Below are 20,507 nucleotides of genomic sequence, written 5' to 3'. Positions count from 1 at the left end.
CAATGGCTGAAAATACTTTCTGCATTGCAGTGTGTAATGCCCTGGTTGATATTTTTTACAGTTATGCTGTAGGTATCTCATTTTGTGCTGTTCTGTGTGAGCTGCTTGTTTTCAGCTCAAGTTAGAGTTATTGTTGATGATCAGAGATGAAGAGCAATGTCTGCCATCCAATTAGGATGGTTGAAATTAAGGGGAGGTTTCTCTGGTGAGGGACACTAAGGCTGGGCTTGGGGTTTTGTTTTGGTTCGAGAAGGATGAAGAGAGAAGCGGAGCAGGACCATGATCAATGAAGCCCGGGTTGAGATCGATCGAGGAACGGTGATCTGGAGAAACTGTAAGCTCCAACTTGTTCACATTAGACTGCTTCATTAAAATAGACCCTTTAGTCAAATTAAGAACTATAAAGTTAAATCTTTTAATTGTATGCTGTGAACTCTCTGTTATTTCATGGCACTCATTTGTAACAGGGCAACAAATTACTCAGCATCCACACAAACAGGGGGCTTGGTGTGGGCTTGCACCTCAATCTCACATGTTTGGCAGGACCGAAGATTGCCTTCCCTATATTTATGTAGCCGAGGAAACCTAGGTGTTTAATAAGCAAATCTTTCAATTTTTCCTTCCTTCAATTCTTTCCATCATTCTTTGCTGCTCTTATATTGACAAACCACTGATGCATACATTTGAAGTACAATACTAGATTTAACTTTTATTTAACCATGTAGTCCTCCTGAACAATTTTTCTTTCTCAATGGAAAGTCTTCACCAGTGTACTTCTCAGTCGCCTCCACCCAGAACTGAGGCAGCCGACTCGTAAGACACTTAACAATTTTGACAATTAAACTCTATGAATAATATTTCAAACTGTTTTATTACACAAATGAATTTGCTGATTAAACTGCATAGAGTTCTATCACATGCCATATTTAGCATGAAATTGGACTCAAAATGTTCTGTTAAACTGAAGTGTTATAATTTCAGCTCAAGAGCATCATGTAAAAACTCATTTTAAAATAATTACAATCAAGCCTAAATACTCTGCAGAACATTTGAAACCACTAAATGATTGAATTAAGGTGCAGTAATTCAGACTGGTCTTGTATCTTTGTTACATGTTCCCATTTTGCTCGAGCAAATGACAAGTTGATTTGAGTGACAATTGATTATTCATTGCATTGCATTGCATCTGACATAGAAAACCTACAACACAATACAGGCCCTTCAGCCCTTAAAGCTGTGCCGAACATGTCCTTACCTCAGAACTACCTAAGCTTTCCCTTTGTCCTCTATTTTTCTAAGCTCCATGTATCCATCCAGGAGTCCCTTAAAAGACCTTATCATTTTCGCCTCCACCACCACTGCCGGCAGCCCATTCCATGCACTCATCACTCTCTGCATAAAAAAACTTACCCCTGACATCTCCTCTGCACCTACTTCTAAGCACCTTAAAACTATGCCCTCTTGTGCTACCAATTTCAGCACTAGGAAAAAGCCTCTGACTATCCACATGATCAATGCCTCTCATTATCTTGTACACCGCTATCACGTCACCTCTCATCCTCCATCGCTCCAAGGAGAAAAGGCCAAGTTCACTCAATCTATTCTCATAAGGCATGTTCCCCAATCAAAGCAACATCCTTGTGAATCTCCTCTGCATCCTTTCTATGGTTTCCACATCCTTCCTGTACTGAGGCGACCAGAACTGAGCACAGTACTCCAGGTGGGGTCTGACCAGGGTCCTATATAGCTGCAACATTACCTCTTGGCTCTTAAACTCAATCCCACGATTGATGAATGTACCGTATGCCTTCTTAACCACAGAGTCAACCTGCGTAGCAGCTTTGAGTGTCCTATGGACTCAGACCCCAAGATCCCTCTGATCCTCCAAACAGCCAAGAGTCTTACCATTAATACTATATTCTGTCATCATAATTGACCTACCAAAATGAACCACTTCACACTTACCTGGGTTGAACTCCATCTGCCACTTCTCAACCCAGTTTTGCATCCTATCAATGTCCCGCTGTAACCTCTGACAGCCCTCCACACTATCCGCAACACTCCCAACCTTTGTGTCATCAGCAAATTTACTAACCCATCTCTCCACTTACTCATCCAGGTCACTTATAAAAATCACAAAGGGTAGGCATCCTAGAACAGATCCCCGAGAGACACCTCTGGTCACCGGCCTCAATGCAGAATATGACCCGTCTACAACCACTCTTTGCCTTCTGTAAGCAAGCCAGTTCTGGATCCATAAAGCAATGCTCCCTTGGATCCCATGCCTCCTTACTTTCTCAATAAGCCTTGCATGGGGTACCTTATCAAATGCCTTGCTGAAATCCATATATATCTACGGCTCTACCTTCATCAATGCGTTTAGTCATATCCTCAAAAAATTCAATCAGGCTCGTAAGGCATGACCTGCCTTTGACAAAGCCATGCTGACTATTCCTAATCATATTATGCCTCTCCAAATGTTCATAAATCCTGCCTCTCACGATCTTCTCCATCAACTTACCAACCATTGAAGTAAGACTCACTGGTCTATAATTTCCTGAGCTATCTCTACTCCCTTTTCTTGAATAAGGGAACAACATATGCAACTCTCCAATCCTCCGGAACCTCTCTCGTCCTCATTGCTGAAGCAAAGATCATTGCCAGAGGCTCAATAATCTCTTCCCTTGCTTCCCACAGTAGCCTGGGGTACATCCCATCCAGTCCTGGTGACTTATCCAACTTGATGCTTTCCAAAAACTCTAGCACATCCTCTTCCTTAATATCTGCATGCTCAAACTTTTCAGTCTGCTGCAAATCATCCCTACAATTGCCAAGATCCTTTTCCGTAGTGAATACTGAAGTATTTATTAAGTACCTCTGCCATCTCCAGTTCCATACACACTTTTCCACTGTCACACTTGATTGGTCCTATTCTCTCACTACACAGAATACTCAAATACCACACTTTTACCCCACTCCCCTCAACACAAAAGATTTCCCTATTTGGCTTGACCAATGACAGCAGTATTCGACTAATTGACTAATTAGGGGAAATCTTGCAAAATCATGAAATGAAAGAAATGCATTAACTAGCAACAAAATATTTTCAGTTGGTTTTTAATTTTAAATATACAATTCATAAACACTGCACATCAGCAACAAATGAAAATGCTGGAAATATCTATAAAAGAAGAGTTTCCACCACTGGAAATATTTTAATGAACATTATGAATGTCAAAACATCTGTCATTTATCTCTTTTGTTTTTCACTTTCAGAAAGTGATTTGGCTATGTTTTATTGGAATGTTCTATTCTTTGTCCAGTTATTGTGGTCAACATTTCATTTTCAAATATATTCCAGAATTTAATTATTTAAACATATTTTGCTGGTATGATCTTGAGTTCTACACATACAAAATACAAGACCAGGCCAAACTTACAAACAAACCTCGAGGATTTTTTTATTTTATAAACCAAGATTATAAATGTATTTTAATTTATTTTTCTCCAGTTATACATATTAATTATCAAACATTTTACTCCAAAAATACCCATTTTGTTATAGCTTTTCATTGTTTTACAAGCCACTTTGGCCCAACACCTTTGCAATTTTCACTCCTGTGCATTTCCATGTATCAATTTTATTGGTTGAAAGAGATGCTTAAGTCAGGGGAGATCTGATCAAAAGTATAAAAACATGATGTGACAAAAAGAAAAATACAAAGTTAGAATTTTCACTTTGACTGAAATCGGCAAAATTTCACAAGTAACTGAGGATTTTTTCTCTCATTTCTGCTTAAACTTATTTACTTATTACTGAAAGCAGTATTTGCCATTAGTGTATTTTAGAAACAAGATTTATAAATCCATGATATACTCAAAGGTTTGATTAAAATATTTGAAAATGCATTCAGCAGAGCATTCAAGCAATTTTAATCCAGAGCATCAATACATGACCCTGGTGTTAAATGTCTATTAGGTGTTAAGTAACTGAAAATGACTTTGAACAAATTTACAGAACAATTTATATTTACAAGCTTCTAAAATAAATCTACTTTTGTCCTTGTACATCTTTCAAACTCTGTAACAAACTCAACTGGCAAAAACGGCCAACAGCGACTAATTCATTCTCCAATGTGACCAGTTTATTAGATGGAGACCCAATCACTTTATTTAAACTAGCACAGAAGGTAGTAGAAACACAGTTTGCATTAACTTTTGCTCATGCTCAAAATTTAGTAAATTTCTGGACGATGCTGATTTCAGACCAATGGCAGCAAAAAGATGTACAACCAAATGGAAACACAATTAAGTAAATTTTCATAATACTAGAAAGAACAGGACACATCATCTTGTTTGCAGTGAAGCTGCAAGGTATTTTGAACATGCAACGACAAAATAATTAATAAACTCACAGCTCAGCAATATTTAAGTAATTACCCAAACCATTTCTGTTAAATCAAAATAATTTCAGTGCACGATTGCTTGGCAAATATAACTGGTTCAAAACTACTGATTCTTTCTCTACATTTACCTAGATGACCATCGATTCATGAAAAACACCGGTAACTCCTCCCCACGCACCCATCGTTTTGGGGTATTTTAACTAGGCCACCTTGAAAAGGTCTCTAAGTAATTATCAGCAACATATCAGTTGAGGACCAAGAAGGTATGGACAAGGGAGGCACTGGAGGACTTACAGGACTGCTTTGAAATCAGTGGACTGTACGGATTCACGGATTCATCTTCCCAAGTCTGAATAAATACATCACAGTTGTCACTGATGACATTAAAATCTGTGTGGATAAGTGTGCTCTCATACAGAGAACATACTGTACACACCCAAATAAAAAGCCATGGATGAACCAGGAGATTCATAGTCTGCTGAGGACTAGATCTGTGGCATTCAAGACTGCTGATCCAGCACTATACAAGGTGACCAGGAACGACTTACTTAAGAGCAAAAGAAAATTTTGATTGAGGTTAGAGGCAGAATCAATGCACATCAATTAGAACAGGGTTTGCAGGCCATTACTTCCTACATCATGAATGGCAGACGAGAAAATCTGCAAATGCTGGAAATCCGAGCAACTCACACAGAATGCTGGAGTTCCTCAGCAGGCCAGGCAGCATCTATGGAAAAGAGTACAGTCGACATTTCGGGCCAAACCCTCCAGCAGTGATGCTTCACTCCCACATGAGTTCAACACTTTTTATGCACACTTTGAAAGGGAGAATGAAACGACAGCTATGAGGAACCTTGCAGCATTTGGTGACCTCAGACTTGGAGGTTGATGCCAGAACTTCTTTAAAGAGGGGGAACCCTCACAAGGCGACAGGCCTCAATGGTGTACCTGATAGGGTGAGCTGCCTTAATGGCTATTGTCCAGTAGCACTCACAGCTATGGTGACGAAGAGCTTTGAGAGGTTGGTTATGAATAAAATCAACTCCTGCCTAAGAAGAATCTAGACCCACTGCAATTTGCCTATTACCGCAAGAGGTTAACAGCAGATGCAATCTCAATGGTTCTTCATGTGGCTTGGATCACCTGGACAATATTTACATCAGGCTGCTGTTTATTGAATACAACGCAACGTTTAACACAATCATTCCTACAGGTCTGATCAAAAAGTTCCAAAACCTACCCTCTCTACCTCACTCTCCAACAGGATCCTTGATATCCACAGCGGAAAACCACAGTCTGTGTGGATCAGAACTGACACCTCCACTGGCTGATAATCAACACTGGTGCACCTCATGAGTGTGTTCTTAGTCCACTGCTCTACTCTCTCTTTACGCATGACTGTGTGGCTAGGTACAGCTCAAATGCCACCTATAAATTTGCTGATGTAACTACTGTTGGCAGAATTTCAGATGGTGGTGAGAGGATGTACAGGAGCGAGGTAGGTCAGCTGGTTGAGTGATGTCACAGCAACAACTTTGCACTCAACACCAGTAAGATCAAAGAACTGATTGTGGATTTCAGAAAGGGTAAGATGAGGGAGCACACACCAGTCCTCACAGAGGGATCAGAAATGGAAAGGGTGAGCAATTTTAACTTCCTTGGTGTCAACATCTCTGAGGATATATCCTGAGCCCAGTGTATCTATGCAGTTACAAATAAGGCTATTTTTCATTAGGAGTTTGAGGAGATTTGGTATGTCACCAAAGAAACTCACAAATTTCTACAGATGTGCCATGGAGAGCATTCTGACTGGCTGCATCACCATTTGGTATGGGGTGCTACTGCACAGGATTGAAATAAGCTGCAGAAAGCTATAAACTCAGTCAGCTCCATCATAGGCACTAGCCACCCCAGCATCCAGGACACCTTCAAGGAGTGACACCTCAAAAAAGGTGGCAGCATCATTAAGGACCCTCTTCAACCAAGACATAGCCTCTTCTCATTGCTGCCATTGGTGATGAGGTACAGAAGCCTAATGGCACACACTCAATGATTGATGAGTAGCTTCTTCCCCTCTGCTATCAGATTTCTGAATGGGCATTGAACTCATGAACACCTCACTGCTTTTTTATTCTCTTTTTTACACACTTAACATTTTAATTTTAATTTATACTTACAGTAACTTAGTTTTTAAATTATGGATTACTGCTGCATAACAACAAATTTCACAACATAAGCCAGTGATATTAAACCTGATTCAGATATAGCAAAGGAAAATTTACTCCACTATTTTTATTCTATTCTTCATCTTATACCAGTTAGTTTTGTAACGTGCATGAAAATCTTCTAGAAAGTGAAAAAAAGAGAACAGTTACTGATGAATTTTTTTCATTTTCTGCTTCCTTCTTCCTAAATAAATTTCCTCACCATTTAATTTTTAGACCAGATTTCAAGCAAACATCAAAAACCAAAATCATAGGCAGCCAAAATGGAAAGATTGTGAAAGAATTCTTTTGGACCAGCCATGTTATGTCTGGAGCAGGAGATGAATCACCATTAACCAGGTTATTTACAATACATCAGATAATTCCTAAATATCAAGGATTCCTTGGTTTAAGATTCAGCAGACTAGTTATAGGAAGAGCAAATTTTCTTGTTATTCTTCTCATGACCCTTAATATAATACAGATTTTCATCAACTGTAGGTATGTCAGCTGTGGCTCTTTACAGATTAATTGCTCAATACACATTCTCTCTCTCTATCCTTCATCCAAGTTCTGACTCTTCCCCAATGAAATAATACACTTGTTGCACAACACTAAGTGTATGAATAATTGTAGGTAATAAGCAAAAAAAGAACACACGTTAAATAACAGTTCAACTCAAGGACAGCAAAATTTAACCCAGTTGAATGTTTAGTTCGAATAAAATAACTAATGTGAAAGCAGCCTAAAAGATAAAAAATTAATCTGATGAGCATTTGGTACTTACCATAGTGTAATTTAACTATAAATGGATGATTTACTTCCACTAGAATATCTCGTTCCATTTTTGTGCGAACACGATCCCGAACTGAAAATTAAAAATATACCTATGATTTTCAGTGACTACACATGTACGCTAAGCAGCAGAAAGACATCACAATTGGTGAACATTCAATTTGTTTTATCTGCAATGCCTTCACTCTTCAGATAAAGTGCTCTACACTAAACCAAATTCTCAACCCTATCCAGAACTAAAACTTGCTGAAATAAAAATAAGGTAAGTAGTGCTCATTAAATCTTATTATCAAAGATCCTCATCCAATGATTGCTAAAATGCATGTGCAGCTGAGAGTGAAGTGTCAACAATATCATGAGTGAATGACCCCATCAATCAGGCAAATGCCATGTCAGAGTTCACTTCACCTTCAAGTCTTTGGAATTGGACATAATATGGACTTGTGAACTTCATAATTTTATGACTAAGTAGCTAAACCTGGGAAGGGATAAAGGCCTTTAGAAACTTAAAAATATTTCCAATAAAGAATGTCAGAAATCACTACATTTTCACTTATTTTTTAAATAGTGAAATAATTCAGACTTGCCTTTTAGGGTAGCTTTCTTCAATACTTTCATTGCATACAATTGTCCAGCATCAGGGCCAACTGCCTTTCTAACCAAAAACACCTAATTATAGAAAAGTTCAAAGACAAAACATTAGAATTTTGCTGAAAGATAAATTCAAAATATGGCAGGCAATATTAACACAAGTATATGAATCAGTTAAAAATGGGAATTATAGAAGGCTTCATTATAATGATCAGCTGGTAAACTGGGTAGGACAACAGTAAATAAAACTTATTTGCATTGCGTGCGAGGTAATACATCGTAGGATGGTGGGGGCTAATAAGGATCGAATATATATCACAATTGATAGAATCCTAGAGAGTATTAAGGATCAATAATTATAATAATTGCAACAATCTGACTAGAGGTGCAAGATCCACATGGACTGGTTAGAAGCCTGATGATTTTGTACTCTTGGACTCAAGAATTATTCTTATGCATGCAAAACTTGCATAGAGCAATATACCCAACCACAAAGACAGTCTCCTACGGAGCATCTTTCCATATACAGTGCCCCAATAACCCTTTATAGCACAAATTCCTGTGAAGGCAGAAAGCTGCATTATACACAATTTAAAAACAAAACCTATAGATGCTGGAAATTAGAAACAAAAACTAAAATGCTGAAAACACTCAGCAGATCAGCCAGATTCTCTGGAAAATTAAGGTTTTGGTGAAAGGTCCTGGACCCAAAACATTAACTGTTTCTCCACAAATAATGCCTGACCTGTATTTTACTGCATTATACAACTGTTTTTAAACAAACATCTAATTGCATACAGGCAAGAGAAAAATTTGGAAAAATTATGAGTTTAGTCTGCACCAGATAACCCCACTTAGGTTATGATTCATTAAAATTACATACAAGCAACCCCCACATTACAGGGACGGAGGGGTTATGTTTCTAGAAATCGGTCATATCATGTTTTTCTAATGCAAACCTGCTTCATCTGCACGTGAATCAAAAACATGAGTTAAAACTAAGTACATATTTATTTAAATGTATTTACTTCATGAGAGCAAGTTTTACTCTATACCTCAAATTTTGGATAGTGGTTTAGGAATTCCGTAACGGTGAATTTCCATTTTCCAAATGGGTGTAATGCATGTGGTCAACTGTACTAGCTTCCCCAACGAAAGAAGAAAAATCTAAGTCAGGGAACCTTCTCAAAAGCTGAAGTGTTAGTAATATAATTATATAAGACTGGCCAATTCAATTCTAATGTAACCTAATGACTTATTTGTGACAACAATTACCATATACATCTTCTTTTAAAGTACAGATTTATTAAATATGTTAAATTCAATATTATGTGAGAGCTTAACAAAGACTAATGTCACAGCCATTTTTAAAAAATTAAACCTGAGTAATAACAGTGAGGGTTCTCTTTACCTCCCCTCTCTCTCACCATACTTTTTACTTTATCAATTTGAAGTCCCTGGTGACTACCTACTTCTGGAGCTATCTTACTCTGCTTCCTTATAAAAATACATTGCATTTTTATTTAGTACCATTTTGAGCTAATCCTTAACCTTCATTATTCTCTGAAAGACTGAGTTACTCTGGAGGGTAACCTGAATTGTCAAGAATCCTGTCGCAATTGCTATCCTTCAAAAGCATATTCCTAATTGATCTAATGTACTTGTTCTTTCCAAGCCAATCAGCATGCTCCAGCACATTACCATAGTCCCACATACTAAGCTATACAAGTTTTAAACATTAGGGGTTCAAATGTTTCAGGATATTGTTTGCAGTTAGCAATATTTTTTGATTAAATTGAACACCATGCTTTGCTTCTCAACCTACTGTCATTTTAATGTTGTATCTGCTTTAACAATCAGTATCACACAGTTCCACTGCAGCAACAATATTAAAAAACATTTAAAACAACTCATTATTTGTTTATGCTCCCTCTTATAAAGTACACAATTGAAAATAAATTGTGTAGTAAACTTTATAGAATTGAATCAGGTGGAGAAGTTTAAGTTCTTATTTAACAAGTGAAGGAAATTTTTCTCTTTAACGTACTGTACCTAAATCTGCAAAAAACACTGACCTTTCCAAAAGATCCCTGACCAAGGACTTTCAACAACTCAAACTGTGTGGGATCAGCCCTCTCACACCCTTCCTTCACGTGGTGTGTGATTGGAATCTCCTTGAATCTTCCTTCATCCTGAAAAACAAAATTTAGAACATGATTAAACATCCTAACAGGTAAGAACCATATTTAAACAAAAATTCCTGCAAAATTAAGAGATTGGAATGTGTTTTTGTTAGAGTGAAAAATGCCTAAAAAGAGAAGAATATTTTATACAGGCACCAAGCAAGTTCACACAAAAAAAGAAATAAGTTTATAAGACTACCTTTCATATTCTTAGAAAGAAACACTGGTCATTGAATATTGCTGCTCTAATTCCAACATTCTCACAGCCACCTACTATCGGACAAATTAAGCTTTGCTCAAGAACATTTGGGTGCCCAGACTCAAATGGGAGAAACAATAAGTTGAGGTAAGATTCATGTCTACCGGTGTCAACAGGAAATGGATAAAGATGCCATTCTTACAGCTTTGTGAAAGTGTCAGCCCTTATTTAATCAAGTAGCTTCTAATATATGGGAACCCAATCTTTCCCTCAAAACCTATTCATCCGGATCATGTCTGAGGAAAAAGCAAATGGCAAAACAGCAATTCCAATAAAGATGGTATAACATTTTTTAAGCATAAGTACACAGCACTGAGTTGTTTTAAATCTGGCAGACAGATTTTAGTCTACAGATAGCAAGAATTTCTGCTGCCCATACACTTCACAAACATGGAGTACCAAAAGGAGATACCTCTCGAAGAATTGGAGAAATACAACCAATACTATCTCAACCACATTCTCCAAATCCACTGGCAGAATAAGTAACCCAATATCAATGTCCTCTCCCTGACCGATATCCCAGCTTCAAGGCTCAAGTTGGATTCACCTAGCTCCAGTTGTCTCGTTGAAAAACATTGTCTCGTTTTTACTGTGTACTGTACCAGCAGTTATGGTCGAAATGACAATAAAAAGTGACTCGACTTGACTTGACAGTGGACAGACCACATCACATGCATGCTCAATATAAAGACAATAGAAAACAAGTTCCATCACAGCTTAAGATTACTATGAGGGAAAGGAAAAGTTTTAAGGACATTCTCAAAGCCTCCTTGCAAAAAATGTAATATTTTTGCTGGCTCATGGGATTCCTGACTTGTGACCAAGCAAAATTAAAGAGCAGCCTCCAGAAGGGCACAAGGAACCTTGAACTTCTTCACTGGGAGGTGCAAGGCCAGTAAAATTAGAGGGAACTATCACCTCCTATACTACCTCCCAATCCAGTAATGCATCTTCTGCCCATCGGTGGGAGTTTTCAGATCCTACGGGGACTGTCTAATGAGTACATTACATCTAGAAAATCAGAAGTAACTTTATTAAAGAGCCAGGACCAGGATTCAAAAATAAAATGCAATACACAGATTATTCTTGTTTCTGTAGCTTTACCTTTGGCAATGGGATTCATCTTTGACTGAAATATTGCAAACTATGCTAACCACAAGTACTGTGAAACAAAGCAAAATGAGGGAAACTGTAATGAAACTGTAATGAAGGGTAATGAAAGGATGGGAAACAAAGGATGGGAAATGAAAGGATGGGAAACTGTAATGAAGAGTAATGAAAGGATGGGAAACATTTCACTTACAAATTAGCTATTTGGACCAATATCCCAATGGTAATTAATCAGCCACATTTTAGCTGATAACACTTTCATCTGAGACAGAAAAATCTGGATTCAAATCCCACTTTCATACAAACATCTAAGATGATACTGCACTACAATGTCAGAGATGCCAACCTTTAGTTGAGGCCCAGTCTATTCCTTCACTTGCAAGATTGACACAATTTAAACAAAGCATTGGGGTTATCAACCCTCAGCATCCTCGCCAACATTTATCCCTCAGCTCTTTAAGATGTTATGAAAGGATGCAGAAGCCCTAGATAAAAATAATTTTGTCATTCTAATGACATTGGACAACAAAGATATTGCTTCCTGAATACCTTTAGGTGTATCTTATGAATTTTGGGCTACTGATCATGAAAATTACCATGAAATTTCCCTATCATGCACCATTTTTTAATAAACTTATGTTTATTATTTTAATTCATAATTCAAGTCAATTAAAATGTTGCCTATAATGTAAGCTGGAATGTTTCCAACCTTGTCCAGGCATGCTTAGGCAGCGCAGCTGCTGCATGGCAGGACAGGTTTTAGTAATAATTATTGGGTTCAGGACTGTAAGGTTGCTATCACTAGGCACAAAAATTTCTATGAAGGATTTTGATATTTGAGACAGATGCTTCTCAGAATAACTGATGCCAAGATTAAGGAAAGCATCCACAAATCAAACAGGTCATCAATGACAGGCAATTTGAAGAATTTCTAGTGGGACTGGAGAAAATCACATGGAAGGCATTCAAGGAAGTCGTTGAAATTTTTCCCGGCATCTACAGAGCACCAATCTACATGCAGCTGATAGAAAGCATGCTTCAAGCATATAAAACCATGAAATGCAACATATCACTGAGGATTCATTTTCTACATTCTCATTTAGAATTCTTCCCTGCAAATCTTGGTGCTATTAGTGCTGAGCATGGTGAAAAGTTTCACCAGGATATTGCGGTCATGGAGAAAAAATACCATCCTGTAGCGGTGTGCTACACGCAGCGCTAAAATTACGACACGGAGTCGGTAACTGCAGTCGAAGGAAAAACTTTATTCGAAAACTTCAGCCTCACTTTTAAGCCTCTGTCAACCGGCCCCCCATGGCGAAGAGGCTCCAAAGCTCTGTGCTCGCAAACCCCCGTAGGCTATCTAATTGTGAGTCGGTTCGCATACGCTAGGAAATGAGCCGCCACATAACCCCCCCCCAGAACCGGTGATACACCCCCCAATGTCCACAGCCTGGGCCAGAACCTGCTTGGGAGGTCGGCCTCTGCGCCGAGGCGCCGGAAACTCGGCCGGTTGCGCCAGGTCCACATGGGCCGGCTTGAGGCGGTCCACCGTGAAAACCTCCTCCTTCCCCCCAACGTCCAGCACGAACGTGGACCCGTTGTTCCGGAGCACCGTAAACGGCCCCTCGTATGGCCGCTGCAGCGGCGGCCGATGCCCGCCCCTTCGTACAAACACAAACTTACAGTTCCGTAGGTCTTTGGGTACGCAGGTCGGGTGCCGCCCATGCTGTGAAGTGGGTATGGGGGCCAGGTTACCGAGCTTCTCGCGAAGTCTGCCCAGGACTGCTGCGGGAGCTTCCTCTTGCCCCCTTGGGGCTGGTAGGAACTCCCCGGGGACGGCCAGGGGCGCGCCATATACCAACTCGGCCGACGAGGCGTGCAGGTCGTCCTTGGGCGCTGTGCGAATGCCGAGTAGGACCCAGGGAAGCTCGTCCGCCCAGTTGGCTCCTCGCAGGCGGGCCATGAGGGCCGACTTCAGGTGACGGTGGAAACGCTCCACTAGCCCGTTCGACTGTGGGTGGTAGGCAGTGGTGTGGTGCAGCTGAGTCCCCAAAAGGCTGGCCATAGCTGACCACAGGCTGGAGGTGAACTGGGCGCCTCTGTCGGAGGTAATGTGGGCTGGTACACCAAAGCGGGATATCCAGGTGGCGAGCAGGGCTCGGGCGCAAGATTCGGAGGTGGTGTCGGTGAGCGGGACCGCCTCTGGCCATCTTGTGAACCGGTCCACGATAGTCAGGAGGTGCCGCGCTCCGCGCGACACTGGCAGGGGGCCCACGATATCCACATGAATGTGGTCGAAACGCCGGTGGGCGGGATGGAACTGCTGCGGTGGGGCTTTGGTGTGCCGCTGCACCTTGGCCGTCTGGCAGTGCATGCACGTTCTGGCCCATTCACTGACCTGTTTGCGGAGTCCGTGCCAAACGAACCTGCTGGAAACCATCCGGACAGTTGTCCGGATGGAGGGATGCGCCAAGTTATGAATGGAGTCGAAAACACGTCGCCGCCAGGCTGCGGGGACGACCGGACGGGGCCGGTCGGTGGCGACGTCACAGAGTAGGGTCCTCTCACCTGGGCCCACGGGGAAGTCCTGGAGCTGCAAACCAGAGACTGCAGTCCTGTAACTCGGAATCTCCTCATCTACCTGCTGTGCCTCTGCCAGTGCCTCAAAGTCTACCCCTTGGGAAAGGGCATGAACGGTAGGGCGAGAGAGCGCATCCGCCACGACATTGTCCTTACCCGAGACGTGCCGGACATCCGTTGTGTATTCAGAGATGTAGGACAGGTGGCGTCGCTGGCGGGATGACCAGGGGTCGGATGCTTTCGTAAACTCAAAGGTAAGCGGTTTGTGGTCCGTGAACGCGGTGAAGGGCCGGCCTTCTAGGAAGTACCTGAAATGCCGGATTGCCAGGTAGAGCGCCAACAGTTCCCGGTCAAAAGCACTGTACTTGAGCTCGGGTGGCCGCAGGTGTTTGCTGAAAAACGCCAGGGGTTGCCAGCGACCTGCGATGAGTTGCTCCAGCACCCCACCGACTGCCGTGTTTGATGCGTCCACTGTGAGGGCGGTAGGGGTGTCCATTCTGGGATGTACTAGCATTGCGGCGTCAGCCAAAGCTTCCTTCATTTGAACGAAAGCGGCGGCGGACTCCTCGTCCCAGGTAATGTCCTTGCTCGGACCCGACATCAGGGCGAACAGGGGGCGCATGATCCGGGCAGCTGAAGGGAGGAAGCGGCGGTAGAAATTGACCATACCTACGAATTCCTGAAGGCCTTTGATCGTGGTGGGTCGGGGGAAGTGGCGGACCACATCTACCTTAGCGGGCAGAGGGGTTGCCCCGTCTTTAGTAATCCTGTGGCCCAGGAAGTCAATGGTATCAAGTCCGAACTGGCATTTGGCAGGGTTGATTGTAAGACCGTACTCACTCAGTCGGGCGCAGAGTTGACGGAGGTGGGACAGATGCTCCTGACGACTGCTGCTGGCTATGAGGATGTCATCCAAATAGATGAACGCGAAGTCCAGGTCCCGTCCCACCGCGTCCATTAACCGCTGGAACGTCTGTGCGGCATTCTTCAGGCCGAACGGCATGCGGAGGAACTCGAAGAGGCCAAACGGGGTGATGAGAGCCGTTTTGGGGACGTCGTCAGGATGCATCGGGATTTGATGGTACCCTCGGACAAGGTCGACCTTGGAGAAGATCCGGGCGCCGTGCAGGTTTGCCGCAAAGTCCTGAATGTGCGGCACAGGGTAGCGGTCCGGTGTGGTAGCCTCGTTCAGCCTGCGGTAGTCGCCGCACGGTCTCCAGCCCCCCGTCGCTTTGGGCACCATGTGCAGGGGGGAAGCCCAGGGGCTGTCGGACCGCCGGATGATCCCCAATTCCTCCATTCTCTGGAACTCCTCCTTCGCCAGTCGGAGCTTGTCCGGGGGAAGCCGCCGAGCACGGGCATGGAGGGGTGGTCCCTGTGTCGGGATGTGGTGCTGTACGCCGTGCCTGGGCATGGCTGCTGTGAACTGCGGTGCCAGAACCAATGGGAACTCCGCCAGGACCCTGGTGAAGTTGTTGTCGGACAGCGTGATGGAGCCGAGGTGAGGGGCTGGCAACTGGGCCGCGCCCAGGGAGAACGTCTGAAAGGTCTCGGCGTGTACCAGTCTCTTCCTGGGCAGGTCAACCAGCAGGCTGTGAGCTCGCAAAAAATCCGCACCCAGAAGCGGTTGGGCTACGGCGGCCAGTGTGAAGTCCCACGTGAACTGGCTGGAGCCGAACTGTAGCTGCACCTGACGGGTGCCATAGGTCCTTACTGTGCTGCCATTCACGGCCCTCAGGGGGGGACCCGGTGCCCTGCTGCGGGTGTCGTAACTCGTCGGAGGTAAAACGCTGACCTCAGCCCCAGTATCGACCAAAAAGCGGCGTCCCGACCTGCTATCCCACACATACAGGAGGCTATCCCGATGGCCAGCCGCCGTAGCCATCAGCGGCGGCTGGCCCTGGCGTTTCCCGGGAACTTGCAGGGCGGGCGGCAACGGCGGGCTTCTGCGCCCCACCGCTGGTGGTAGAAGCACCAGTGGTCATTGGGCCTGGGGTTAGTGGGCTCTGCGGCCGGGCCTGGACTGGTTTGCTGCCGGGAGCGTGGCTGGGAGATCTGTGCGATGGACGCCCCGCTCACCTTTTTGGCGTTCCACAGCAAGTCCGCCCGGGCTGCCACCTTCCGGGGGTCACTGAAATCCGCGTCGGACAGCAGCAGGCGTATGTCCTCGGGCAGCTGCTCCAGGAATGCCTGCTCAAACATGAGGCCTGTGTGTCCCTCGGCCAGAGACAACATCTCATTCATTAAAGCCGATGGAGGTCTGTCACCCAAGCCATCCAGGTGCAGTAAACGGGCAGCCCGCTCGCGCCGTGAGAGTCCGAAAGTCCTGAGGAGCAGAGCTTTGAATTCCGTGTACTTGCCGTCTGCCGGGGGCGACTGTACGAACTCCGCGACCTGGGCAGCTGTGTCCTGGTTGAGGGAGCCCACCACGTAGTAGTAGCGGGTGTCTTCTGAGGTGATCCGGCGAACGTGGAATTGGGCTTCGGCTTGCTGGAACCATAGGTCCGGGCGCTGTGTCCAGAAACCCGGCAGTTTCAACGAAACCGCATGAACAGAGGCGGCGTCGGTCATTTCTGGTCCAAAAATCGTTTGGACCGTCGGGGTCACCAATTGTAGCGGTGTGCTACACGCAGCGCTAAAATTACGACACGGAGTCGGTAACTGCAGTCGAAGGAAAAACTTTATTCGAAAACTTCAGCCTCACTTTTAAGCCTCTGTCAACCGGCCCCCCATGGCGAAGAGGCTCCAAAGCTCTGTGCTCGCAAACCCCCGTAGGCTATCTAATTGTGAGTCGGTTCGCATACGCTAGGAAATGAGCCGCCACAATCCCAACTGTAATCCATCAATGGTGGTGAATTATTGTTGGACACTGAGGCGAGAAGCCTCAGACACTAAATACAAATGAAGATCATTAACAAAATATCTTTAACTTAGTTGAACTATTGCAAGGCATCAGCAGCATTATGCAGTTAAACACATTATATTCAATAGAAGTTAATTTGTTGTTTCTCCAAATTCCTATGTGATATAATTATTCTGAAATTATTTGTGTTCATCTTCAAGCAGTCTATCATAAACAGAAAAATTCTGAGGAAGCAACACTTCTGAAAAAAATTATTATCCAGTGTGATTAACCAATCTCTAGTAAGCTTTCTAGGTTATATATTACTCAAAAAAAGATGGCTGGTGGTTTAACAGATGGTGGTTTATTTGTCCCATGTTACAATAAAGGTGCACTTCCTTCATTGTGCTTTATTCCTGGTGATTTATTGCACTTTTCGAAGCACAATATCTGTTAACACTGAATGAAAATGCAGAAGCAAACACAGGAAAATCTGAATACCATGTCAAAACAAACAAAATTCCATTACATAATGGTGCACACTATACAGAATCAGGTTCATTATCTGTCATGTGGCATGAAACTTTTAGTTTTGTGACAGCACTACAGTTCAAGACATATAACTCACTATAAATTGCAGTTGACAGACTGACAGACTAGAGCAAGAGCAAGAGAGACAGAGTAAAAGAGGTACATTGTCCATTGAGAAATCTGATGGTGAAGGGGAAGAAGCTTTTCCTAAAACATTGAGTGTGGCTCTTATGTACCTCCTCCCAGATGGTAGGAACGAGAAGAGGGTGTATCCTGGAAGGTGAGGGGCCTTAATGATGGATACCACCTTTTGAAGATGGCCTTATTGGTGTGGAGGCTTGTGCCTATGATTGAGCTGGCTGAGTCTACTACTCTCTGCAGGTTCTTTCAATCATGTGCATTGGAGCCTCTATACCAGGCAGTGGAGCAGTCAGAATGTCTCCACCTACATCTGCAGAAATTTGTTACTCTTTTGGTGACAAACCAATTCTCTTCAAACTTGTAATAAAATAGAGCTGCTTACATGCATCTTTGTAACTGTGTCAATATATTGGGTCCAGGATAGATTCTCTGATATTCTGATGCCCAGGAACTTGAAGCTGCTATTTCCACCACTGATTTGTCAATGGGGATTGTTGCGTTTTCTCCTGACTTCCCTTCCTGAAGTCCACAGTCAATTTCTTGGCCTTGCTGACATTCAGTGCAAGTTTTTTTTTGTGACACCACACAAGTAGCTGATCTTGCTCCTATATGTTTCTTTGTTGCCATATGAGATTCTGCTAACGGTAGTATCATCAGCAAAATTACAGATAATGTTTGAACTATGTCTAGCCACACAGTCATGAGTGTAGAGTAGAGCAGAATAGTGGGCTAAGCACATATCCATGAGGTGCACATGTGACATGTGTTGATTACCAGCAAAGAGATAATGTTATTCCCAATCCCTACCGACAGTGGTCTTCCAATAAGGAATGTCAAGCATCCAGCTGCAGAGGGAGGTACAAACGTCCAGAATTTGAAGCTTGTTGATTAGTTCTCATGGGATGACGGTGTTGAAAACCAAGCTGTAATGAATAAACTGCAAGTTGATGTATGTATTGCTTTTGTCCAAGTGCTTTAGCCTGTGAGATTCTGTCTGATGAAGACTTGTTGTGGCAGTAGGCAAACTGCAATGGGTCCAGGTCTTTGCTCAGGCAGGAGTTAATTCTAGCCACTATGCACTAAATACCTTCTACTTAGAAAAGCAAATTGAACAAACAGACAGCTGTTTCAGGATTGAAGGATTCATGACTCAAATCTGGAAATAAAAGCACAAACACCCACATTACAGCCCACTACAAACTTGAATCATAAATGCAGATTTACTAAAAGACTATTTCTATTGGAAGGGATGTAATATAAAAAAATGTATTTTCAGAATTTTTTTCATGGACATTATAGAGGCCAACTATAATTTGAAATGCCTGTTTTCTCCACTACTCCAAAACCATTCAGCTGAATGGATCTATGTTGATGACTGTGCTCCATACAAGCTTTCTCCCACCTTTTCTAACCTCAGTGTGATATACTTCAAAATAAATCTATTTCACTTTCACTTATATACTTTTGACTTGCAGCTGACAACATAAGATTATTCAGGTCAAATGAACTCAAGAAAGCATCACAAAATGTATGCCAACTCATCATTCTAAATTAGGACCCAATCTTTTGGTTCCATAAAAATAAAACATATGCATTTTTCCAAGAGTAACACCTTCTTAAAGACTAAACACTAAACTTCAATCAGTAGTTTCAAGATATTTGAAGGCCTTGGTCCAACATGGCAGGACTTGTAATGGTCAAGAGAAACAAAAAGGTAGAAAACATTTTAGCAATATTAATCTGAAATCAACTCATTATTCCTGAATACTGAAGTAATTTAATATTAAGAATGACATAAAATGCAAAATTCCTTCAAAGATACAATGCAACTTGAGGTTGGTTACACAATTCATACCCTAGACATACCTCCAGAGGAGAGCAACGCAGCACTCAGGATTTACTCTTAGTGAAACACAGGAGGAGCCCAGCCTGGAGTCACTCCACAGTGCCCAGAACTTCCAAGTGCAAGAAACTCCCACTAAAGGCAGACTAGCAGAACACCATCGAGTTAGTTTGCCTCCAGCAAACCAATGGAGGGAGTGGGTGCAGCTTGAGGGCATAGTCCAAATCATTGAGGCAATAGCCAAAGGAAATGTCAATAGACAACTCCAGAACATGTAAACTATCATTGCCAGCTTTGCTACTGAGAGAAACGACCTAGTGGAGAAAGCCAGCAAAGGCCTTTACACAAGGGCAACCAAAATACACCAGCTGCATCCGATCCCTGGCTAAACAGTATGGGGGTATCGAGGGAAGAAGAGAGACCACCACTTGCCAAACTCTCTAGCATCCTGGGGGAGGAGGGAATATTACAAACCCCTATGGATTCACCAAGCAGGTGGGGCTGGGCAGCTGGTCAGGAAATAGAATGGTTGGAATGGTGCAGCAGAGAGTTTGACAAGGTGAGAGGGTGCACTGAAGCAGATGACTCCTAGTCCAACATATGACAGGCAGAACCTCAGTGCATCGTTCATGATCCAGGCCTAGTCCAGCAAACCTTTTTGTTGGGGCAAAAGTGAGGCATCATCATGTCCTCTCTGTCCTGGCAGACGTACCCTGGAACACATCCTCAGCAGCTGCCCAAAAGCCTTGGTAGAAGGACGCTACCGCTGGTTCCAGGACCAGGTGGCAGTAAGTTATCTCCTTGGCCTTTAACAACAGTATGCACCTCTGTCAGCCCAGAAAGCCCATTATAGCCTTTGTCAAAGCTGGAGCCCAAATACAGCCTCAACCCAGATAGCTAACCAGCAGGTTTACATGCCATGGTGACTGACTGGCAACTGAAAGTCAATCTTGGCAGGCAATTAAAGATCCTTGACTTCATCGCATCATTATCAAAGAGGCATATCATGGTAACTCTGT

The 20,507-nt window shown here is 43.0% G+C and overlaps 1 protein-coding gene across 5 annotated transcripts in view; it reads right to left on the bottom strand.

The window, feature by feature from the left end:
• LOC132398279 (ribosomal protein S6 kinase alpha-6) overlaps positions 1 to 20,507 on the bottom strand; it is a 174,906-nt gene that overhangs the window by 104,079 nt on the left and 50,320 nt on the right. For 4 of the 5 annotated variants that reach the window (XM_059977463.1, XM_059977465.1, XM_059977467.1 and 1 more), the window contains 3 exons: positions 10,072 to 10,188; positions 7,993 to 8,074; positions 7,398 to 7,478 (listed from right to left, as the gene is read on the bottom strand). In XM_059977463.1, the coding sequence (XP_059833446.1) occupies positions 7,398 to 7,478; positions 7,993 to 8,074; positions 10,072 to 10,188 (280 nt within the window). Of the gene's footprint in view, positions 1 to 7,397; positions 7,479 to 7,992; positions 8,075 to 10,071; positions 10,189 to 14,096; positions 16,100 to 20,507 lie in introns of those variants that run through there. The other variant, XM_059977468.1, reaches the window with a different exon arrangement.

Source organism: Hypanus sabinus, chromosome 8 (genome assembly GCF_030144855.1).
Source record: "Hypanus sabinus isolate sHypSab1 chromosome 8, sHypSab1.hap1, whole genome shotgun sequence".
Classification (NCBI taxonomy): Eukaryota; Metazoa; Chordata; class Chondrichthyes; order Myliobatiformes; family Dasyatidae; genus Hypanus; species Hypanus sabinus.
The sequence above is the reverse complement of the archived record's forward strand: the minus strand, read 5'-3'. Positions and strand labels throughout refer to the sequence as shown.